The sequence below is a fragment of the Culex quinquefasciatus genome, chromosome 3, assembly GCF_015732765.1.
Source record: "Culex quinquefasciatus strain JHB chromosome 3, VPISU_Cqui_1.0_pri_paternal, whole genome shotgun sequence".
Lineage (NCBI taxonomy): Eukaryota > Metazoa > Arthropoda > Insecta > Diptera > Culicidae > Culex > Culex quinquefasciatus.
In genome coordinates this window covers 44,895,743-44,921,375 of record NC_051863.1, presented here as the reverse complement: position 1 = coordinate 44,921,375, position 25,633 = coordinate 44,895,743, and the positions used below count along the sequence as shown (strand labels likewise).

The 25,633-nt window shown below is 37.3% G+C and overlaps 1 protein-coding gene across 3 annotated transcripts; it reads right to left on the bottom strand.

Moving 5' to 3' along the window:
* Positions 1-25,407, bottom strand: LOC6047594 (ribosome-binding protein 1). 3 transcript variants are annotated; one of them, XR_005278209.1, is made up of 10 exons: positions 25,192-25,407; positions 16,155-16,635; positions 15,931-16,092; positions 14,946-15,863; positions 14,803-14,878; positions 14,370-14,734; positions 6,844-6,936; positions 6,249-6,770; positions 2,933-3,158; positions 3-2,743 (listed from the first exon to the last, which is right to left on the bottom strand). XR_005278209.1 is itself a non-coding variant. In XM_038259778.1 (9 exons), exons 2-9 carry the CDS (start codon positions 16,566-16,568, stop codon positions 3,039-3,041), a joined length of 2,670 nt encoding a protein of 889 aa, XP_038115706.1. In that variant the 5' UTR covers positions 16,569-16,635; positions 25,192-25,407; the 3' UTR covers positions 1-3,038. The 3 variants fall into 3 exon arrangements, 2 of the variants coding, with proteins under 2 accessions (XP_038115706.1, XP_038115707.1); XM_038259778.1 differs by having other exon boundaries at positions 1-3,158; XM_038259779.1 differs by lacking the exon at positions 6,844-6,936 and having other exon boundaries at positions 3-3,158; positions 25,192-25,406.
* Positions 25,408-25,633: the final 226 nt, after the last annotated feature.

Here is a 25,633-nt window from a genome sequence, read left to right as displayed (position 1 = left end):
TTGAGTTATAATTAATTTATTCCGTTTCAAACTACCTTTGTTTGCAGCAGAAAAGAACGCGCTAGGTTTTTTCATTGTTCGTTTCACAAATATCAATTATTAGCCATTTGTTTTTTTTTTTGTTTTTTTTTTGCTGTTGCATTGAATAAGGGTTTAATTTCTGTTTTACGTTTGACGACGCGTCTGATCGTCAATTTGAGTGTGTGTAATCCAAAAAAGAAAACGGAATCTTTGTTTTTTTTTATTTCTTTTTTCCTCTTCTCCTTCTACATTTTCACGGGGCATCACGGAAAGCTTTCTGTGCATTCATTTGTTTTTTTTTTAGGTAATCGTAATTTATAGTCTCGGTTGACGACAACTCAGTTTTTGGGCTTTTTCTTCTGCTCTGCCAATAGTCATTCTCTTTCTCGCGGATGCTGTCATTTGCGCGCACAATTTGCTCTTTTTACTCATTCATAGTTCTTTTTGTTTGTTCTCCTAGAAGATATAATATATGTATATGATTTATCTAACTGTTACTTTCTAGTTATTCATTTTTATCCTTTCTTTTATGTATAAAAAATAATATTTCACATGTCTTTTTAAGCGACGCTCGCGCGCAAACGTGGATTTCTTCTCTATCTCGATTTCGTGCGCGCGCTCTCTCTCTCTCTTCCACGATACTGGTTTGCGGGGGGTACACATTTAGTTTTTTTTATTAGTTTGTTCTTTTACTTTCGTGTGTTTCAACAAGTCGGGAAATAAATAGTAGGGCATTTCTGCAACAAGCAGGATGCGGCTTGTTGCACTAAACTTGATTCGATGGAATCTTTCTCGAGCAAACACAAATAAAAGATGGGGTTAACGTGGCTTAAAAAGTATAAACTGTGTGTGTTGGTGGTTATTGAAGGAGTAACGTTTCTTTAGTACTAAATATACGTAGATATTCATTGTTTTTAACAATCGGTTGATTGAGGGGCAACATATAAGGGACATTGATTACTTAATTGAGAGTGTTTTCATTTTCTTGTTCTTTCGTGTCTAATGTTACGTGTATGTTGGTTGCTTCTACGCTGGAAGATTTTCTCAGGGTTTTTTTACGTAGTAAATTCGATTACAAAATGTGGCTCGCTACGCACTATATGAGTGATGAGAAGTTTAAAACTAAATCGTACTTGATCAAATAAATTCATGTAAATCGGTATACAGATTCTTGCTGGGTTTTGCTGCGTGATTCTCGTTTTTTTTCAGGAATCCAACAATCATAGACAAACAGATGAAAATCATATATTAATGTCATACACAAATCGACAAATAAAAAAAAGAAAGAGATTGCTCACTAGTGCAACCTGTTGCCTGTTGCGAAAACATCAATTTCTCACTAAAATATGTTCGAGGGAAATCGATGCGTTAAAAATTTAGGTTGCTCTGCGCACAATGGCCATCATTTTCGACTACGGCTTGCTGCGAAACTTTGAAAAATATTTTCAACGGTCTTAAACTGGATGTCAAAAGAAGCAATTTTTCATGACTGATTTGTCCATACTAATTTTTGGGCTGACCATTAAAGAATTGCTGTGCAAATATCCAAAAATCAGTATTTCGATAAGGGTGTTTCTGATCGATAATGTTTTTTAAAGTTGTAGGATAAGTTTGTTTGTTTGCCACCTCCTTAAACCGATTAAGGGTCAAATTTAACTATTTGATTAAAAGTTTCAAAGTTTAAAATTTCAACTCATATTTGCAAAAATCTGATTAACAGTCTGGACCCGGAGCCTAATTTTTCTGTTACATTCTTATTGGAATTCCATATAAACTGTAACGGGAACTGCAGGCACCGGGTCCTGACTATTAAAGTAATATTTTTTTGAATTTTGGAAATCGTTCATTGAAACCGAACTGCTCTATTGTATTTTCAACAAACTGTCAAAGGCGTCAAAACCAGAGCTGTGGTGAGTTCAAAACTGCCGTGGTGAGCTTCCAAACATTTTGAATTGACCGTTAAAATGTTGCATGATGAAATTCTAAAGCAGATTTACGTACGTTTGTCTGTGAGAGGGTTCTTGCGTTTTCAGCAGCATGGGCGGGGTAGGGGAGTATATTAGTCATTATTTCTCTTAGTTTACATGTACAACGTTTTTCGCTTCACTGTTTGGAATTGGGCTCTTATTAAAAAGGAAAATGCTAACCTCTCTTTTGATCTTCGCAGCGGTACCAAAAAAATAAACTAGGATTCCTTCAGTTTCGGAAATGCGGAAAGCGAAACAAAATGCGTTTTTCGTATGTGAATATACTACAACTGATTAATTTGGGTAATTTATACTCGTATCCCATCCTAAAAATTCACAATAGTTTGTTCTCATACTAATAACACTTATGTATCTCTCCCTTTCACTCGGAAAGTCTACACGGTTCGAGGTCACGTTTCGGGTCACAGTCTCATCTGCCAGAACACAGTCAGCTCATCGTCCTACCGAGCCTGTTTGGTGACGGTCCGGACAAATTTTGATTTCATAAAAAGCAACTATTGGATCGAATTTGAGCATGATTTGCACGCACGACACCCCTTCTCAAGACCGGCTTTTTAGGTGTGGCGCTTTGAAACTCTAAGATTTTTTTGTTCTACCGATAATAGGATGAATTTAGACAAAACTCGGAACGATCTAGGACTGAAATTCGAGATAATCTGTGTGTGGAGGTGTGTGTTTTTGTGTGGCGATCACTACTTTCGCGCGCGATTCAGTCCTCTTCTTTTAGTCACGGTCTGTGAAAGAAAGAGCAAGAAGAAGAAAAAAAAGGGAACATGTCTTTATGTCGTAATCCGAGCAAAAATATCCTGGCAATACTTTCGGGATACATAAGAATTCCGCGGGCGCGTTATATCTCTACAAGGCAGCTGAGAGTGTGACCCTGCACAGTGACCCGGAACCCAACGCTGATCACTTCTTCCTACCTTACCAAAGTCCCGCGGGGGTTGTCACATCGATCTCCGATCACTCACTCAATTTCGCTCGCACGCTTGCTCGTTCACACACTCTCACGCGCACGCGCTCTCAACACTACTGCATCGCGCCGGCCGACTTGAGCAGGTTCAGTTCTTTCTCTTTCGCTTGCACCACCGAGCGCCAGTGGATGTCCTGTTCGATTACTTTCGATTCTAGGTTTTTCAGCATGATTTCCTGCAAGAGAAAAGGGGTGGAGAAAAAAAAAGTTTTTATAGTAACAATAAAATAATACCTGTTTTAACAGTACAAGTCTTTGGTTTTTTCTGTTTTTTTTTTTTTTTTTGAAAAGGTCCAATAAACCAAATTTCCCGTTTTTGGGTGTTTTTGAAACCGCCTTGAGTCAGGGGTATTGAAAAACACCCAAAAAGCAAAAACTTAAAAAAAAAACCCGATTTAATCCCACCAGGGGTGAGATAGAGCCTTTCTTACTAAAGAATTTAACTTCTTTCAATTCATAACATCGACTTGATACAAAAAATCTTATGATGAAAGTAAGGTATTATTAATGATGTGTTTTCCAAAAGAAATTGAAAACGCAATTTTCACCAAAAGAATATTTTTAATGGAACAAATTCTTAATCAAACAAGCGTTTATGACAAACGCGAGCATAGCAAGCTTCCCATGCGCCAGTGACGACGCACACTGCGTTTTTGGTGTTCTAGTTTTGGTACGAGCCCAAAAATCGAACAAAGCAGGCGCAAAGCAAAACCGAGTTAACCGCACAGTGGAAAGCTTGCCATTCAGCATCTACGAAAGTGAGAGAGTCAGAGATGCGCTTTGAAACTGGCGATTACAACCGCACCACTACACACTCAACCGCGAGAACCTTAGGTAGATAGCCATAGAGGAGAAAAGCAACTCGCGACAAAATTTTGAGGCTAGGAATTTTGACAGGTATGATTTTCATAAAGTATTCGCCTCCTTTTCTCTCCCACAGAAAACCTGGGAACGAGGTAGCTGTCAAACTAGGCCAAAATGTTAAAGTCACTCACAAAATGAACTTTGAGTGATTTGAGTTCATTTCTGACGTCACGATTTTTTCCTCTATTGGCGTCGCGAACATTGAAAACTTTGAAAACGATATAAAGCTTAGAAGCTTCGAAAGCTCCTATTGAAATCCAATGAACTCTGTTAAATAAACTGACGAAATCACGACAAAATGAAGCCTACTTAAAGGCGATTTTAGGAGCACACGGGAAACAAATTGTTTGTAGCGGGATGAATGTCCTAAGTCACAAAAGTTTTTGCATAAACATTGGACAGTTATGCAAAAAACGGACAGAGCAAAAGAAACCGAAAAGCTACGATATCTTACATGTTGAAGGAAACATCGGTAGACAAGCTACTACAAACGAGTATAAGTCGAGCCACAAAATATATGCGCCAGTATTCGAAGCTCAACTTACTTGGCGACTTTAGCGATTTTTCCGATTAAAATTCATGCTGTATCGTATTATTTACGAAGATGAAAATGACGTCCAGCCATAAAGTAAAACCTATACCTTTCTTTAGTAAGAAAGGCAAAACTCTAGAAGTAAACCTTCCCTTTTAAGGTTAAATTCCCTGTTTTAAGCATCATCAAGCTACACCCAAACGAATCTCAATTCAGGGATGAACAAGTTACTGACATCTTTTGACAGCTCTTCTGCCAATGCACAGTGGTATAACAGATCGCAGAATTAAGTGGAAATACGATTATCCGAAAAATGGTTCAAGTTTAGTGTCTTCGAAAAAGTTAATTTAACTGGGAAGTGGCAACTTATGACTTTGTTGAAAATTAGGGTGGTTCACGATTAGGGTGTTTCAGAAAATCCTTCTATCCATATCAATCTATGCAACTTTGTCGAAGGCTCCAAATTATCATCTCACATTCTAATCTTTCTATGACTTAATTCATCAAAAGCATCAGAGCAAACACTTTTAAATCATTTTTTTTTGTACGTAGAAATTCATAAAATGTAAAACTTTATGCTTTTTAATGAAATTTGCGCACTATTATCTTTGTCAAAACTACAAGTATTGCTTAGGACTCGAAAAATAATTCAAAAATTAATTTGAACTTTGAATAAGTAAGGCTAGATTTTAAAATTTATAAAACATTGTTATCGCAAAGATAAGAAAATTTCACAAATTTTCTTTTTTTTCTCTTACGCTTTATGGGCTTCATCTTCAATGTGTCAATCTTCAATGCCTTTATGCTTCGCTTCGCTCGGAGACGGTGATTTTAGCGGATTGCAGACTGGCATTTGCCATGTGTGAGTGTCTAAGCCCATGTTGCATAGAAGTTGATAATTGGGCGTTCGGGCGTCCCAAAAACAAAATTAAAGTGGTAAAAACTTTGGTACATAACCCTAAAATGATAGATTAGGATGAAACATTGTCTCCACACAACAAAAATTTCCTAAAAATGATTTACAACCCGCGCGCTGAGCTTGAATGAAAAAAGTGCCTTTTTCAAGTATTTTTTTTTTCCAAAATGCACGTATCAGTCTTTCAAATTTGATTGTCTGGGGCCTCAAGTTATAGTTTTATGTCCCCATAACAAACTTCTGTACAGACAAAGTCCATAAAAACTTGTGTTTGGGCATAGCAAGGTGAAAAAATCCTTCCGCCAAACATTTTCCAAACAATTTCACTTAAGTACTTTTTGCTTGCAAATTTGATTTTACATCGAAAAATTAAATTGAAACATTTTTGCGACCATTATTATTATTTTTTTTTTTTTGAAAAAAACAGTAAAAAATCATAACTTAGTCAAAGATTTTTGCCCATTCTGGAAATTTCTGAAATGTTGGGATTTGATGTCCCCTAAAACATATCAGAAAATGAAAAAAATTAAAAACATTGTTTTTTTTTGCAAGTCAAGCTTTAGTGACAAAAAGTGAAATTAAAGACCACAAAAAAAAAATTTACCGTGTATCGCTTTTTTTTAGTGTAGTGCTTATCTAAACCTACAACTTTGACGAAGACAGCAAATCGATCGAAAATTCCTTCAAAAGACACAGATTTTTGAATTTTCATACCTAATTTTTGTATGGACAGCTGCCAAATTTGTATGGAAAATTATATGGACAAACTAATTATGCAAAACGGCTTCTTTGTATGTAAGTTTCAGTTGGATTAAAAAAAATATTTTTTTTTTCGTGGAGAATTGCTCTCCTTCTCTATACAGATTTTTTAATATTTTTTGTTGCCAACATTGTATGGAGACTTGTATGGACGAACTAATGATGCAACATATTTTCATTGAGCAGCAAACTTACCGTGTCCGCGATGATCGTCTTGTACTGATCGACGGTCTTCTGGAGCTGTTCGTTCCGCTGCGCCAGCACCTGCTGGTCCTCCAGGTCTCCCTCGGGGGCACCATTCTTATTGCTGCCGTCGTTGCCGTTGGCGTCATTATTTTCGTATAAACTACTATTATTGTTACTACTCCTACTATTGCAGTTGAGGTGCCCCACCTCGGTGCTATTATTACTGTTGGTGGTGGTGGTGACCGCGACCGAGGCAGCCGCCGCCGCCGCCGCAGCAGCAGCTTCTGTGGCAGTTCGGATGCACTCCTGCTGCTGCTCCTGGATGCAGACAACGGTGGACTCGAGCCAGCTGTAAAAGTTGGCCGCGTCCAGTGGCAGTGCCGAGACGATCTCCGTCGGGAGCAGCTTCACCAGCAGATCCTTGGTGCGGTTCTGTTCCTCCAGGATGACCTTGTCGATGTCGACCTTGGGTGCGGGCGCTTCCACGACGACATGGTTGGACGCAATTTTACTGGCCGCCGCCGTCAGTTCCTGCAAGAGAGTTGTGAACCATCAACCCCCGCGTTAGTTATTTTAAGTTTTTTTTTTCGCTTGAAACACTTACAACTTTACTACTTTGACTCGTGTTAGTGGTGGCCGTTTTGCTTTGGGCCACTTGCAGTGCCTCTATCAACTTCCAGTTCTTCATGCGCAAATCCTAACAACGGGCGTGAGCAGTGGCCAAAATGGTGAAAGGAATGTTTTTTGGTGGTGGTGGTGGTGATGGGTCAGGTCAGGTGGGTTAGAGAAATCGGGAAAAGGGCAGAACAGAAGATTATGTAGTTTCAACCAAAACAATAGCAAGCTAGAGACAAGGGGATGGTGATTTTTGCAGTCTTGTTCAAATTGTGCAATTTTTAGGTTGGCCACTCAAATGTCGAACATTTGAAATAGGGTACGTTATCCATTAGTGGACCCCTTTCCTATAGTAAACCCTCTGAAGGGTTTTTAATGGAAAATTCAATAAAATCACAATTTCAAGCGTGTTGTTGTCTACAAATCTTTTATTTGGCATGTTCAGCATCATTTAGAACAAAGTTGACTGACATTGAATTGTCCTTTTCACCAAAATAAGTGTTTTGAGTTCGACATCTGAAATCAGCCATGGCCACTAGCATTTTCACAACAAAACTGCATTTATATTTTATGATTGAATTAACCATCTAATCATTTTTTGACTGATTATTTAACTTCAGCAAGTCGAAGTAATGTAAGTTTAAGGATATTTACTAAAATAAAGCGAAGAAATGCAATTTTCTAGCAAAAATTATGGGGGTCCAATATAGGACAACGAAAATAAAAACTTTTCCAAAAGTGGACCCCTGTTAATTAAATATTCAAAAATTATGAAAACTATGTATTCAAGCAAAAGTTTCTCTAAAACATACAATAAATGCTTGTTGTTATCAACCTAAACGCATATTTTTTTCAATTATGAGTATAAATATAGCTGTTTTCATGTTAAAAGTACCAATAATGCTGAAGCCGTAAGAATTTATAATTAATCAAAACTATAGTCAATTATACTAAACTGAAGCATCATAATTGCAGTTTGAAATGATATTTTATGATAATAAATCAATAACAAAACATTTTTTTTTTCCAATAAACATGCGTGGTTTTATCAGCAACTGTAAACAATTCTATTGTTTAGTATCGGTCAACCATTTATGTAATTAATATGGAAAAATTTGCATCAGGATGACTTTTTTTAAATTATTTTTATGTTTACAGTGGTTTTTGAGACGTTTTCTCTGATCTTTTCGGAAATAAATGTGTTTAAATGTCTGTTTGGTTTTTTGTTGTTTAAAGCCAAATTTGTTAACAAAAAATATTTGTTTATGATGAAAAGTGAGCAAAATCCATCTTGTATTCATCATATCTATCATTAGACCTACACCATGCATCAAAACATCAAATATCGGTTAAATTTGGTATAAAAATAACATTTTGCCTATAGTGGACCCGGGTCCACAATCGGATTATGGACCCGGGTCCACTATAGGAAAAGGGGGTCCACAACAGGCAAAAAAAACTTTTTTTTCAATGGGCTATTTTTCTGCTCAAAAACAAATAACTGATGAAACAAATAGTCAAAATTGTTCGAAAGACTTCAGTTTTCATTGTTTTGTACAAAGGGTTATGAAAAAGTGCTTAAAATATTGAAAATTTGTGAAAAATGTGCTTCGGCTCTACTAGGGGGTCCACTAATGGTTAAAATACCCTACAAAGATTTAAAAGAAAGTCGCTATTTATTCAACGAAATTGCACATATCTCAGCTAATATTTGCAGGGTGACCACTCAAATCCCATTTTCAAATTCCCGACTTTATCCAGACTTTTCCAGAATGCTCAAATAATACGCATTTCTTATCTAAAGAATGATTTCAAACAAAAAACTTTCTATAAGAAAAGTCAATATCTAGCAAAACAATGCCAAAGGGCCGTTGTGGGTTTGTAAACAAAGAGTGTATCCCTTTCATGCAAGATGTAAACATTCTCTAGCGTGGACAGGACACACTCTTTGTTTACAAACCCACAACGGCCCTTTGGCATTGTTTTGCTTGATATTAACTACCGAAAAAAAATTAATGAATTTAAAAATAATCCAAATATAGGCATTTTTTGTAAATACAGAAACTAAACAACAATTGACAAAAACTTCACAAATGGAACTTCAAACAATTAGTCTTTGAAAAAAATATCGAAAGTTCAACAATACTTATAACATTCATGTTATTTTTTTAAATTGGCAAAAGTATAGTTTTTGATACTTCGTTTCAACTGCAAATGACAAAATGTTAAAGATAACTGAACTTAAATTTTCGTTCCTATTTTTTTAAACTTCATCATCATTTTAAATCAAAGAATGATTAAAACATAATTGCTAAAATTATTCATTCAAAAGATTTAGAAAAATGTCAAGAAATTTATAAAAATAATTTGCCTGGTTCTCTTTTACATTTTGTAATTTTTGATATTGTTTTTTTTAAATCAATGTTAATTTATGTAGTGGTCAGTATTTAACTGTTTTTTTTAAATGAACATTCAGTTAGATATGATTTTATGTTTTACCACTTATTTTAAGCAAAATGTTTGAAGAGACAATTTTTTTAAACAGTTTTGCAATAACTCTAAATTTCCTGGATTATTTTTTTTTGCAATTCAAAATTTTCTTTACGTTTTCAAAACGTAAAAAAGTTTTTAAATTTTGGATTTCATTCGATATTTAAGTTTTCCGAAAACTGAAAATCAAGCTTTATGTATAATAGTAATTTAACCATACTCACAAAAAAAGTTTAACGGCAACATAAAAAAAAACATTTTAATTACTTAAAAATTTAGCTAACTCAAGTTTGAATCTGTTTTCAAATATTTAATCTATGTGACAAAATGAAATAGAATCATAACTCTAAGCTGGCCATTAGGCTCTATGATAAACAAAAATTTATAGAGATCATATCTGGAGTTATTATGTTATTATGATTCATGAAAAATATTATGAAGATCAGTGTCACAGACTCCAATATTAATTAAGATTTTGAATGTCTTAAGAGGCAGTATTTGTAAATATTGCTCGGTTTGTTCTAGAGGTCGTATCAAGGTGCTCCGATTTGGATGAAACTTTCAGCGTTTGTTTGTCTATGCATGAGATGAACTCATGCCAAATATGAGCCCTCTAAGACAAATGGAAGTGGGGTAAAACGGGCTTTGAAGTTTGAGGTCAAAAAAACATGAAAAATCTGAAAATTGCTCGCATTTCCGTAAAACTTCTTAAATTCCAACTCTCTTGGATGCATTTGAAAGGTCTTTTGAAGAACTTCAAAATGTGCCATAGACATCCAGGATTGGTTTGATTTTTTCTCATAGCTTTTGCAAATAACTGTTAAAAATGGATTTTTTTAAAACCTTAATATCTTTTTCCAACAGCCTCCAACACTCATACTCCCATAGATCAAAAGATAGGTAATTTCATGGACTATGAGCCTACGGAAAAACTTTTTGGCCAATCGCAGTTTTTCTCATAGTTTTTCGATTTTTCTATAACAAACATTTCACAACGTTAGTTTTTGCCCTGTAGGCCGTCATAGCGGCACTTTTTGGTCTCAATTTTGTCATATTCGGAATCCTCGGAAAATTTCACGTAAGTTAGAAGTATTGGAATTGTAAATTTGATTGGAAAAATTGCCATTTAGAATGAATTAAAATATTTTTTAACATTTTGTCGGATTAGGGGTAAAACAGGTTTTCGCCTACTTGATACAGCATTTGATGTATTGATCATAGGGCAAATAAGATCTATTTCTTTTTTCGAAAATGTTTTATTTAATTATTATTGAAATCAAATTTACAACTCCAATACTTCTAACTTACGTGAAATTTTCCGAGGATTCCGAATATGACAAAATTGAGATCAAAATGTGTCGCTATGACGGCCGACAGGGCAAAAACAAACGTAGTAAAATGTTTGTTATAGAAAAATCGAAAAACAATGAGAAAAACTGCGATTGGCCAAAAAGTTTTTTCCGTAGGCTCATAGTCCATGAAATTACCTATCTTTTGACCTACGGGAGTAAGGGTGTTGGAGGCTGTTGGAAAAAGATATTAAGGTTTTAAAAAATCCATTTTTTGCAGTTATTTGCAAAAGCTATGAGAAAAAATCAAACCAATCCTGGATGTCTATGGCACATTTTGAAGTGCTTCAAAAGACCTTTCAAATGCATCCAAGATAGTTGGAATTGAAGAAGTTGTAAGGAAATGCGAGCAATTTTAAGATTTTTAATGTTTTTTCGACCTCAAACTTCAAAGCCCGTTTTACCCCACTTCCCTTTGTCGTAGAGGGCCCATATTTGGCATGAGTTCATCTCATGTATAGACAAACAAACGCTGAAAGTTTCATCCAAATCGGAGCACCTCGATACGACCTGTTACACATTGGTGAAAAACTCGCTCTTAAACAGCTTTTCCATACTCAAATATATTGAAATAGTGAAAAGAACCTTAAATTTAAAGTAAGTTATTAAAGCAGAATTGAGTGAATTCAATTTGAGAATTGTACAAAATATTACAAAATTATTCAAGAGTTAAAAAATTAATTTTCAATCAAGCATGCTTATAATTCCCGACTTTCCCCGACTTTTTCGCAATTCGCAATTCGCAATTTTCAGTGTAAGAACGGGCCTTGACCGATCTTATGCACTAGGTTCCCGACGAACACGCACTGCCCTTACACCTACATCTCACCCTTGCTCTGAGTCAGTACGAGCAACACGCTAGAACACGCTTTGAGTGTTCGTGCCAGGCATGCACACCTTCTTTTCCGGTTACGCATTTTAACTCGGCCGGGGGTGGTACATTAAGTAGGGTTTGATGTAAGTATAAGCGCCTAACCATTTATAGTGTGCCTATCAACTTTCATTAAAGCAAAAACTGTTTTATTTTTAGTTTGAATTCAAAAACTTATTGTTATTTACTGTGTATTGTTTTCTCCTGAAATCTTCCCTATTGTTGAGTCTGTTTATCTGTTGCTATTTCTTCTGTCGCGGTGTTTTGTTACAATTTTTGGTCCTAAGCATGTTATAAAAGTTTACCAAAAGTACAATAGTAATGTTTGTGTTAATCCTTTAACCATTCCATAAATTGAGTAAGGGCTCAAACCTCACTTGTTTGAAAAAAGGGTGAAGATTGAAAACAATAGACAGTAAAAGAGAATTTATTTTATAAAAATCAAGTATCAATAGTAAGAGACTGATGAGCGTATTTTGAAGAATAAAAATGAGAAGCTAGATGTATTAGATGTAAAATTAGACAATAGTTAATAAATAGAGATACAAAACAAGCTTAGATTATAGTAATGATAATTTATAGGACAGATAAAGAATTATTAAAATAAATAAATTCGCAACAAAATCAAAAAAGATTAGGCGAATGATAAATAGACTTGATATTACTAGTACATTAAGGAAAAGTATATTTTTAAGGGAAAAAAAAAACAAAACAAAGTTTGTTACAGCAGTATCAATTGATAGAAAGGAGTGGAAAAGCTTTGAGAGATAAGAGAATCAAAAGTTAGTAAAATTAAAATCAAATGTTGGATATTAAATAGAAGAATCAGTGAAGAATTGGAAATCACAAGAGCAAAATAAAAATAGGAGATAGGTGGTAGCTGAGAATGAAGAGAAGAGAAACCCCGTTGTGCGATGTTTCAGGTACATCCACAGCAGTTGACTCAACATACTGCGAATCAAAACAATACCGTCTACAATCACAAATTACTTCCCTTTCCCACATTGTCGCGCCCCTTTCTTTTAGCCGTCTCGACTCTGACCCGCGGTGGTCAAAGGTTTACGATCCGTTTCCACAGGCCACCAGCTAGGTCATCATGAAAACCAAGCCAACGTGGAGGTAAGAAAATAGGACACTCGCAAGGAACCAGAGCTATACTGTTATGATCAAGATAATTTGGATGATCTAACAGAACTACGGATGTAGTTAGTTACGCTCCTTCCAGGATGTTCCTTACGTGGACGTCAACCGAAGAGCACGCAACAAGGTCAGTGCCATTGCATGCTCTTAGGTATCAATCCTTGGCCTGCACTTTCCCCGACTTTTTGGCAAAAAATCATAAATTCCCGACTTTTTCACGACTTTCCCGATTTCCCGACTTGAGTGGCCACCCTGTATTTGTTGGACAAAGCAGATAATGTATTGAATTTTCAAAACTTGTTCTGGAAACTGCTTTTTTATGATATGATTGAAACGATGACGTATATTTTTTCATGATTTTTTTTTTCAAGAATATCCTAATATTAAAATTGTTTGGTTTTTGTGTGTTCGTAATGTGAAATTAGACTGTGACAAACAAACTCGCACTTTTTCGTGTTTGACAGTTTTCCAAACTGGAAAACGAAGCCAAATGTATGCTGGCTTAAGATTTTACAGGCAAATGCAGCTAAACTGTCAAAAAGTGCGCGATTGTTTGTTTGTTGGTCGTAGTCTAATACCTCCTTTAGTAGAATATCCAATTGCATTAAAATTCATTATTTACTCAAAGTTGGGAACAGAGTTAGCGGGTGCTTAAAGAATCGAGTAAACCTACTTAAGAAAAAAAGTTTGAAAATAATCTCCGAAATAGCTAACATATGGGGGGTAGTTAAGGAGCTATTAGACTATGGCAAACAAACAAACTTGCATTTTGCTTTTGACAGTTTGCCAAACTCGCACATTTGTTTTCGGCAAACTCTCAAACAAAAGTCAATTGTGTGTAGGCTGACGTTTCTGCAAAGTCTGAGTTTGATTGTGATTGTCTAATACGTCCTTCAGAGGAAAGAAACGAATCCTAAAAAAAATCTCAACAAGTAGGAACTGTATGCAAATTTTTCTCATTTTTAATTCTGACTTCTCAATTTCTAAAATTAAAAAAATCTTTTCAAGTACGAACTGTATGAAATTTTGCAAATTCCTCGATATAGGAAATTTTCTTATTTACAATTTATATGAATTTTTTAATTTTATTTTAAAATCTTAGAAATTATTGTTGGGTTTTTAAATTTGAAATTTTAATATTATTTTTTTTTTGTTTTAAAATATTGAATTATATATATATATTTTTTTATTTTAAATTATGGAAGTTAATGTTTTTATATTTTAGATTTTCGAATTTTCGATATTTTTGTTTTAGCCAGAATATAATATATTATAAAAGATGAATTTTTAGCTGCGTACCGCTTAAAAGAACAAAATTGATAAAATGTATAATGGAACATTAATGCGAACAAGAGCAGTGTGAAGATCATGTTAAACGTTTGCTTATTAGCATTTTGTTCCCATGGCATTGGAGCTCGGGTGGCATGTCGGCACAAAGTTAAAAAAAATAGTGCTGAAAGTCAAGCAAGACAGCCTTTTTTGCGTAATTTTGTGATCAATGAACATTTTGTAAAAATAAATATTAAAAGCAAACAAACAAGCCCAAAACCGCGAAAAACACCATCAACTCTGCCTATTTACAACTGATTCATATCCAATAAAAACGTTCAAAGTTGTAAGTGTCAAGAACCAACAGTGTCAAGCAAAGCGCGCGCATACACTTACATTGTTCTTCTCGCGCTGCTCGTGCAGCTGCTTCTGGAGGTCCTCCTCGCGGACGCGCAGCTCCTTGAGCTGCTGGTCCTGGTCGCCGGAGCGGGACTTGGCGGCGACGAGCTCGGCCCGGCAGCCGGCCAGCTCCGTTTTGCTCGAGTCTAAGGCATTCTGGAGGTTTCGGAGTTCGACCTTGCTGCTCTCCTCGACCTGGTTGCTGGCGGCCGCTGCCTGCTTCTGCTTGAGCTGGAGCTCGCCCAGTTGGGATTTGAGTTGGTCGATTTCGAAGCTCTGCTGCTGGCAGGATTTGGCCAGCTCGTCCTTTTGGGTGGCGACGACGCGCAGCTGCTGCAGTTCGGCCTCGTACGCGGCAACGTCTAGAGAGGATGAGATTCGTTACTGAGGTGATGTTTTTTTTTTAAATGGTTTTGCAATGGACAGGTACCTTGTGCACGCTGCTGGAGGGCTTCGTCTTTGCTGCGGAGCAGCATCTCGTATTCAGTCTTCTTCTTGAGCAGTTCCTAAAAAAGAAGAAGCGTGAGATTGTTAGGCTTATCTTATCACGTTGAGTCGAAATAGATGGCTCACCTCTTCGACCTGCAGCTTCTCGTTCAGCAGTTGGCTCTTGGTCATGAGTTCGCGCTGTAGGATTTGCATGTTCTCGTTGAGTTGGGCAACGCTGGCGACGCCTTCCTGGGCGGCGGCATGCTTCTCCGACAGCTGCACGTACTTGGCCTGTAGCTGCTGGAACTGGTGGGTGAGGGCTTGCTTTTCGGCCGAGTACTTGTCCGAGACGAGCTGCAGCTGCTGGGACAGGCTCTGGACTTCGAGTTTCTTGTTGTTGAGCTCCTCGTTGAAGCCCTTGACGACGGCGCTGGCCTGAGATTTCTCGCTGTTCAACTCCTGGCGCAGCTCCTTGAGCTTGGCGTGAAGGCCGGCGGCGCCCTTCTGTTCCTCGTCGAGTTGGTTTTGCTTTTCCTGGAGCTGCTTCTTGAGCTTCTGCAGCGGGTCCGAGGGGTCGTTCCACTCGGACGGGTCCTTCGTGAGCGTGTCCTGCTGCTTGTTCAGCAGAAAGTCGATCAAAATTTGAATATCGTTGCGGGGCAGGTCGGCCTTGGCGAGGATGCGCACCAGCGATTGGACGTTGACGGCGTCGTGCACTTCGGCGGCCAGCTGCTGGGTGATGAGTTCGTTCTTCTTCTTCTTGTTGGACTTGTCCTTGTTGACGACGTTGGCGGACGACTTGACTTCGGCGGGGGCTGCAACGGGGTTGGCCGTCACTACCGGGGCCACCACAGCCGGCACGACCGGAATCTCCTCGACGGCGCTAGTTTTGGTCAGCGGTGGCTTGGCGTTTTCCTTGTTCTTTTGCTTGCGTTGATCCTTGGGGTGGGATTTGGTCTTGACTTCTTCCTCCTTCTTCACGGCAGCGGTGGTGGCAGCGGCAGGTTGACGTGCCTTGTCCGCGACTTCCTTCGGCTGAGACTTCTTAGCGTCTTCCTCTTTCTGTGAAAATTATTACGAGATAACGTTAGCTCATTTGCAACTTAAAGATATTGCGGCGGCAACTCACGTGTTGACGAGCGATTTCCAGCGCATCCTTCGGGTGAATCTCCTCAAAGTGGTTGATCTCCTGGGCCGACTCCTGCTTCACCAGCACCGGTTCCGACTTGTTCAGCAGAATGCCTCCCTTTTGCTTGTTGTTCTTCTTGCCCTGGTTTGGTTTGTCCTTTTTCTGCAAAAACAAACCCAGCGTTACCCAAGTTTTCAAGAAGTACACAAACCCCAAAGCCGTACCTTTCCATGCCCGTCGGCGTTCAGCGCAAACGCTTCCGTCTCGGCGTACTCGACGCTCGCGTTCACCTTCTTCTTGGCGTAGGTCAGCGGGTTGATCTCCTCTTCAAACTCGGACTCGGCCGATTCGGTCTCCACCACCGAGTCCTGGTCGGAGTCCTTGACGGCGGCCTTCTGCTTCTGCTGCTGCTTGTTCTTGTTGACCTTTTTCGTTTTCTTGTTGGCGTTATCCTTGGACGACTTGGCGCTGGTGGCGGCACCGGCACCGGTTCCCATAATCTTCTCGCGCATCGCGAGCTTCTCCTTCTGCATCTCCTCGTACGACTTGCCGGCCAGGGGCTTCATCAGGAAAAAGTACAGACCAACGAGCACGAGCAGGGTCGCGACGAACATTACGATGAGCACGGACAGGTCCATATTTGCATTGTTTGCTCGCGGCTACCGGGGGTTTGATCCTACGGGTGTTGTCGATACTGCGCGGTCACTGGAATGGAACGAGAGAAGAGAACACAAAAAGCAATTAATCGGACTGTTGCAGCACCGGCAGCGCAGGTTGTTATACAACGCCGCAATTCGGCTTCGATTTGGTGAGATAACTTCGCGCCAACTCATTTTCTCTCATTTCAAGACAATCAAACTAATCGCTTGAGAGCATAGAGACAGAGAAGAAGGAGGAAGTGGTCATATTCTAAATCGTCAATTAAGCTCAAACTCATAAACCGGGTGTGTTTAAGTCAATACGCATGTGTGTAATAGCGTTTAATTGATGCTGGTAGTCGTCAGAAACGATGGTTGGGGACGACAAAAATTGCGCGCGACACAACCGCGGATGATGAGCAAGAGGAGCAACAACCACCGAGCAGTCATCGGCGGTGTTGGTATGGCGTAATTCGTGCCGGTTCAGACAGTAGAGCAGCGTGAGATGAAAGCATTGCGTTGGTTTGCGCAGGGGAAGTCCCGTTTGTTATAGTAGAGGTCGAAACGGTTGATCAGCTATGGTTTGGGTAAGTCGCTCGCGTGGTGCCAGAGAAAAGTAATTTTTCGTGAATATCGGAATACCTTGCGAAATACATTAAAATTAAAACTAGTTCTTATGTTATGATCCAAAGAATACAATTTTTTATTATGTATTCTATGATTACATTTTTTTACCCTGAGTAACATTAGAGGCTTTATCAAAGTTGTCACAACCGCTATAAAACCTATCAGCCAAAACCAACATTAAAACTACTTAGTCGTAACAAACTTCCCAGAACCTCGATAAACCCCACTTAAAACCCAAAAGAACCTCCGCGAAAGGTTGTTACGGCCTTTTTATAAAACCTACATAGGAGTTCAAGGCTTTACAACTGAATCCTATCAACCTCCTCGAAGCCCTAATAGAACCTTTGTTGACATTTCTTACGTCTTCATGCGTCTTATGACAATCAGATTTTATTCTGGTAAAAAAAATCTTCGTCTTGCTAAATATATATATAAAATAATTTCAAAGTTTATTCCTCGCAATTGGTGGCTAAAATTCAGCTGCGGTTGAAATTTTATCGAAAAATGTGGGGGAGATAGAGCCAAAAAAGCAACTCGCTTTATAAATAATATTTCTTCTGCAATCACAGTTTTCAATATTTTTTTTTCTACACAATTTTTTGCAAAAAAATGTTTAAATAATTTTTGAACTCCTGTGGCTGTGCTAGCGATGTAAAAAATTCGTCATAATTGTGTGTTTTCATAAAATTTATGCTTTTTCATTTTTTTTTTCTGCCACGATGACAGTCAATCATATCCAGGTTTTTAAGCGAAAATGGCGTTCGAATGGTGAACGCCCGAAATGTCAAAATCGCGCAGTAGCACCAACATTAGAAAAAAAATGTGGCTGTCATGTCATGGCACACTTTTTCCGTAATGTTGGTACCACTGCGTGATTTTGACATTTCGGGCGTTCACCATTCGAACGTCATCTTCGCTTAAAAACCTCTATATCATATTCAATCAGAGCACGCGTATTAGTGCATCTCCACCGTGGGTAGCAAACATCGAAGCAAATCAAATTTGCACCCGACGTCAACCCCACCGCGGTACCTGTCGCGGTAGCAAATTTGCTCTCAGTTCTTCGGGATTTCTCTTTGCTACCCGCTATGCTGCTGGTTTGCTACTGTGGCAAATGGAATGATGCACGGAAAATTGAATGATGCACGGAAAAAAACATTTTTTTATTTGTTTTTTAATGTAAAAAATAAAAAAAAAATAAAAAAAAATAAAAAAAAATTAAAAAAAATCAAAAAAATAAAAAAATAAAAAGTTTAAATAAATTTAAAAAAAATTTAAATAAATTTAAAAAATACAAAAATTCAAAAACTCAAAAATTTAATAATTCAAAAAATTTAAAATTTAAAAAAATCAAAAATTCAAAAATTTGAAAATTTAAAAATTCAAAAATTAATATTTTTTAATTGAAAAAAAAATTAAAAAGTATAAATAAAATCAAAAATAAATTATAAGCTTTTAAAATGCATTTTTGAGTTTTTGTTTTGGATTTTTATGTATTTTTGAATTCTAGAATTTTGGAATTCTGGAAGTTATGAATTTTGAATTCCGGATTTTTGTATTGTTTAATTTTAGAATTTTGGAATTCAGAAAGTTTCAAGTTTTTAAATTTTTGAAATTTATAAATTTTAGAAATTTATAAATTTTAAAATTTTCAAATTTTTAAATTCTTAAATTTTTAAATTTTTTTATATTTTTAAATTTTTAAATTTTTTAATTTTTAAATTTTTGAATTTTTAAATTTTTAAATTTTCAAATTTTTAAATTTTTAAATTTTTAAATTTTTACGTTTTTAAATTTCTAAATTTTTAAATTTTTGATTTTTTTTTTTAATTTTTAAATGTTTGAATTTCTGGATTTTTGAATTTTTGAATTTTTGGATATAAGGCTTTCTAGTCACAAATTTTCCAACACATTCAAAGTATGTTTACATGACAGCTGGACGTTTGTTTGCATCAGGTTTCCTATCTCTTTCTAGCAAAAGTTTTTTGTCAGGCGACTTCTAGCTGGTTTTTTTGACTGGCTGCCCGATATGTCAGCCAACATACTTCGCAGGGCTGTGACAGCTACAGCTCGATGATTGTTTGCATCAGGACACTGTGACGAGGAGTTCGTCATTTTTGAGTTAAATTATATTTTTTTCACTGGGCCTAGAAAGCCTTATTTGAATCATACACAATAGGAGACATACAAAAATCTCCGAAACACGCATTCAAAACTTTGCCCCCGGCTTAACGGTACTTGTCGGGTATCAGAAAATGAGTACTCGACAGGTACCGACACATATTTTTCTTCTACAGATGAACTTGAGATCAAATTTGATACCTGCTTTGCCACGTGCGGTGGGAGACTCGGGGGCAAACTCGAGAGCAAATTTGGTGGGAATCAAATCGGGTAGCAAATGATTTAACTTTCGACATTTTCGAAAAATATAATTCTTTGAAATTTGCAATAGGATTAAAAAGTTTAATAAACTTTTAGCATTTCTAGGCATGAATCAACACATAATTATTGATTTTGAAGGTAAACGAGAGCAAAACATGATAAAAACCCATATTTGCCCCCGCGGTGGGCTTGTTTCGGTGGCAAATTTGCTACCCTAGCGGTGGGGATGACGGAGTTTTTTCAAGGTGGCAAATTTGATCTCGGTATTCATGAGCCGGGTGCAAATTTGATTTGCACCCCAGCGCTGGAGATGCCCTTATATTTTTGCACTGCTATTTGGCCGCGATAAATGCTCTTTTGCGAGCTTATGGTTTTAAGAGAGCCTTTCACATGCCTAATTGCCGTTCAAGAGCTAAACGACATGCGACACCTAGTGTTGAGTAGCAGAACAGAGCGAAGAATGTCGATTGAAATTTCCGCCCTTTGAGGTTATGTATGCGAATTCTGTTTTGTTAAATTCCAGCGTTGAAAACAACTTTTGATCAAAAATTCGAGCTGATACTTTGTTAACTTTTGATGCTCTATCATTTTAAACAATATTATTTTTTCAAAAATATTTTTTTTTCAATTTTTTTTACTGCGTTAATTTATAAAGGGCAAAGAGTTAACAATCGTACTACTTGAATTTTTTCTCAAAAGCTGTTCTATGAGCTGTAAATTCAATTTTAAGTTTGCATTCCTATGTAACCGAACAGCGAAAATCTGAATCGTCATTCTTCGATGCTTTGCGCCATCTGTCGGAATTTTTGAGCTTTTGATCGCGAATGGTACTTGACAGTTACAACACTCTTGGTTTTAACGAAGCATGCGATAAAACCGTTTGGCATGGCATTGCCATCCAAGGGGTAGGACAGAGAGAAATTGAGTGACTCAATTTCTCAAAATAACTCAATGTGGCTTAAAGTTACTCAATGCTCCTCTTGATTTCCTTTTCTCACTAAGTTACGGAATTTGTGAATATTCTTTGACAGACGAGCGTGTCTACAAACCCTACAAACAAATCAGATTTTTTCACGCTACGATGCTGTGAAAGTTCCCACATCCAGTTTGCCATCTGGTTTTCAAGCCCAGGGATGCCAAGTCGTAATTTGAAAAGTCTGGACTACTGCGTGAAAAAGTCTGTGTTTGTCTGTGCATCACAAAATGTCTGGACACAACTTCAAAAGACAAATCTGTGTACCTGGCATCCCTGTTCAAGTCCGAGGCATAAAACATTGTTAGAACCCAGGGCCCCGGCAATGGCCTGATATGAGCTACCGAACAACATTGGCAATATGGCGTCGTTTGTTTACAAACATGAGATTGTTTGTGGACGAATCGAAAAATTACCTAAGAATTGATAGTTGGGAGAAGAACCAATTAAACATGAACCAAATTCTCAACAGCTCTAATCTCTACCGCACCGGGATTTGTAAGACGGAAGTTGTTGAAGCTCCACTGTTTTAAGAGAATGAGGGAAAATCTCCACGGTATCCACGAGTAAGTTTCGCTTAGAGTTGGATGGATTTTTTTTTGGGAAGGTGAATGCTCTAAGAAGCCAGGAGTTGTTCGAGATCCTGGTGTGTTCACATTTCTAAGGTGATAGATATAAATTTTGCCATCTCTTGTTGGATCAATTCTAAAAATTCTCAATAGTTTTCAATTTCAGAAGCGCCTACGAGTTAGGCAATATTGAAGATTGCTGAATTTTCAACTTGTATTCTCGTCCGGTCCTTCGATTGAACTACATCCAGGGTGACCACTCAAATCCCATTTTCAAATTCCCGACTTTTTCCCGACTTTTCCAGAATGCTAAAAAAATACGCATTTCTTATCTAAAGAATGATTTCAAACAAAAAACTTTCTATAAGAAAAGTCAATTTTAACCACCGAAAAAAATTAAATGAATTTAAAAATAATCCAAATTAAGGTATTTTTAGTAAATCAGAAACAGAACAACAATTTGAAAAAAAAAACTTCAAAGATGGAATTTAATTATTATGATTCAGAGTAGAAACACAAACAATAAGTATTTGAAAAAATATCGAAATTTCAACAATACTTATAACTAACATGTTATTTTTTAAATTGGTAAAAGTATGGTTTTTGATACTTCATTTCATCTGGAAATGACAAAAAGTCAAAGATAACTGAACTTAAAATCTCGTTCCTATTTTTTTAAATCTTCATCATCATTTTAAATCGAAGAATGATTAAAACATAATTGCTGATATTATGCATTCAAAGAATTTAGAAAAATGTCAAGGAATTTATATTTTTTTATTTTTTCTGCCAAGTTCCCTTTTTAATTTTGTAATTTTTGATATTGTTTTTTTAATCAATGTTAATTTATCTAGTGGTCAGTATTTAACTGTTTTTTTTTCAATTTTTATGTTTTTCCACTTATTTTGAGCAAAATGTTTGAAGAGACAATTTTTTTTAACAGTTTTGCAATAACTCTAAACTTTTTGGTTTTATTTTGCAATTTCAAAATTTTCTTTATGTTTTCAAAACGTTTGTTTTTCAATTTTGGATTTTATTCGATATTTAAGTTTTTCGAAAACTGAAGATCATGCTTTATGTATAGTAGGTAATTTACCCATACTCTCAAAAAAAGTTTAAAGGTAACACTTGAAAAAAAAAACATATTTTTAATTACTTAATGAATTTAGTTTGAAATTTTACCAAAAAAACCATTTCCAAACTCAAGTTGGAATCTGTTTTCAAATATTAAATCTATGTGACAAAATGAAATAGAATCATAACTCTAAGCTGGCCATTAGGCTCTATTTTTATATTAGTTGTTCATTAACTTAACCTCTTGTTTGATAAACAAAAATTAATATAGATCATATGATTCATGAAAAATATTATGAAGATCTGTGTCAAAGTCTCCAATATTATTTAAGATTTTGAAGGTCTTAAACAGCTTTTCCATACTCAAATATATTGAAATAGTGAAAAGAACCTTAAATTTAAAGTTAGTTACTAAAGCAGAATTGAACGATTTCAATTTGAAAATTACACAAAATATTACAAAATTATTCAAGAGTTAAAAAATAATTTTCAAACAAGTATGCTTAGAATTCCCGACTTTTCCCGACTTTTTGATAAAAAATCATAAATTCCCGACTTTTTCCCGATTTTTGGAGGATTTTGGCGAATTCCCGACTTTTTCCCGACTTTCCCGATTTCCCGACTTGAGTGGCCACCCTGTACATCAGTGTAAAGCAGGTATTAGAGAGGTCATCCATAAACCACGTAGACACTTTTTTGGGAATCTGTTACCCCCATTCGTAGACAACCGTCCATACAAAAAAACCTTTGTTGTATGGATCAAGGACAACCGCCATACCCTCCCCCTCCCCTAAAGTGTCTACGTGGTTTATGGATGGCCCCAACTATGAAAAACATAAAAAAACAACTGAGCAATTTTTGACAGTTTTGCAGTTTGCCAGATTTGTTTGTTTGCCTGGATTTGTTAAGTTTGCGAGTTTGACAAACTGTCAAACACGAAAAAGCGCGAGTTTGTTGATTTGTTTGCGGTAGTGTAATAGCTCCTAAAGTGTGAAGTGACTAAAAAGTGACCCCGTTCGTTTGACAACAGTTAGGGTCAAACCAATTTTTTCTTCAAAGATTAATTTAATGTGGGAAAACTTTATTTTAATCTAATACAATTCTAGCTCAGCCAATCTTTCAAAACTGGATTTTTTTTAAAGGTCCTAAAACAAAGCTTTTCTTTTGCTTATTAGGTGTTTTTGAATATCCCTGATTTAAGGTGGTTCTAAAAACACCCTAAAAGCAAAAGCTTTTGATTAGATTACACCTAACCTTCTTCTAGTCAAGGAGCTATTACACTACGGCAAACAAACAAACTCGCAATTTTTGACAGTTTGCCAGTTTTTGCCTTGTTTGCGAGTGTAGCAAACTGTCAAGCACGAAAAAGTGCGAGTTTGTTTGTTTGTTTGCGGTAGTGTAATGGCTCCTTCATTTGTTAACATCTGTAGTGCGCCACTGAGCGCGAGTTTGAGCACGGAGTGTTCAAACAACAACACATTTCTGAATGTACAGGAAAGCAAGAAGCGTTTTAGGCAAATATTCGTTGTGAGCACCACGTTGAAAGAAGTTTTGGTACGCCGAATTTTTCTGGGATGGAACATTTTATATCCACGAATGCATTGGCGACTTTTTGCCGTGGTTATAGCGCCACAACTCGATTTTAATTTAAATAAGAGTGTTTTGAGTGGCACTGGGCATAATACATTTTTCCCCCACCTTAATTTTTTTTTCTTCGGGAAGCCGCAAAAAATACAAATTTGAAAATCAAACCCTTCCCTAACACGGATGTAAACTTCAAGTACCTAGATTTCATAACACTTTCATGAAATCTAGCGTTTTTGAAGAACAAAATTATTTAACATGAACTAGGTTATTCAACGCTATTCTGGGTATGTCACGGCATAACTACTCTGACTTTTCTATAACAAGACTTTTCCAGACTCGCGGAAGTTTCGTAAAACTTTTCCAGTTTTTCCGTGTTGCAAACATTTTATGACACCCGATCTTATGAATGTTTTCAAAATATTTAAATTGAAATACCTATATCGAAAATATCAAGAGCAAGTTAATTCACAGCAATAAATTAACATTCCGACGAATTAAACTTCACCGATCAAAGCCGGTGGGACGCGCTCTCAGTCGCTCCGTTTACTATTTAAAAAGCGAAAACTCATCGCTTGCGATCTACTGCGGCGATCTAGTTGCTACTATTGCCGCTGCTGAAGAACTAGCAACAGCCAGCACCATTATTACATGAAACTCGCGGATCGCCTGGTTGGCCAACCAGCCAAAGCGGCCGTGCCGCGAATGAAGAAAGATAGTGGGAAAGGAACAACAAAAAAAAAGCAGAGGAAAAATCTGATGACGACGACGGTTCAAAGAGGAACGCGCTAAGCGCAACTGATTCTGCTGCTAGTTGTGGACCTGCTGCCGCTACTTCTCCCTCCGCAGGCCACTTCTTCGTGGGTGCCCCCTCGCGAACCCGGAGAGACAGGGCAGCAGCAGCCTGAGTGTGTGTATAATAAGCGTGAAGAAGAGTTCGTTCGCCCCTTCCCCCGCGCGAGCGCGCACACACACACACTCCCAGTGGAACCACCTCTCCCGGTAGATGTGGATGACCCGTGCGCTGACGTTCTGGAATCGATTCCAGCGGGTTCAACCGGGTTAAGAGTCAGCTTTTCCTTCTTTTCGACCAGTCTTCACGATCCACAGACAGGGCCCAGGGGAGAAAGGCGAATATTCATACACGGCCGCCATCATGCTTCTTCTCGGGTGTTGGACATGGGGCGAGAATTTTTGCTTTCTTTCCTACCCGGAACCGTGTACCGCTAGGACGCCGGAATGTACGGCGTTGCTGCGAATGTTTTGCAGTTTTTCCAAATTTGCTTCAAATGAGACTTGTTTCCTTAGGGCTAGGAAAAATCTTCTGTTCCCCCGAGGGGCGGTCATCGGCGACACAGAGGAAGGTAGAGGCAGTGAGCGGCGCCGCCGCCGGATGAAAAAATCGAGCACTTACAATTTTTGCACTGCGCTTCTCCTCCGGAAAAGGTAATCCGATACACACTAACACGCACACGGTGCACACCTTGGTGCTGGCAGGTTCCACGGGGACACCACGGATCGGACACACAACGACGGACCAGAAGGAAGAAAAACGCACCAGAGAACCGTCCGGGAACGGATGCGACGACGATCGAACTGCGGCGACGATGACAAAATTACACTCTTCGCACACAAATTGACCACGTAGTCGGTTCGCCAAGAGCCAAAGGTGAGCACCGATGACAGTTGCGAAATTTAAAGACAGAATTTGGGACTTCAATTTAAAGGAAATTTAACGCTTCCAAGTTTCTCAAAACAAACCCAATGAGTACTCTTACATATTTTAGAAGCTAACAAGCTCAAAAACGCTTTAAAATTACAGTTTTGTCTTTAAAAATCGCAATAAATCGACTTCG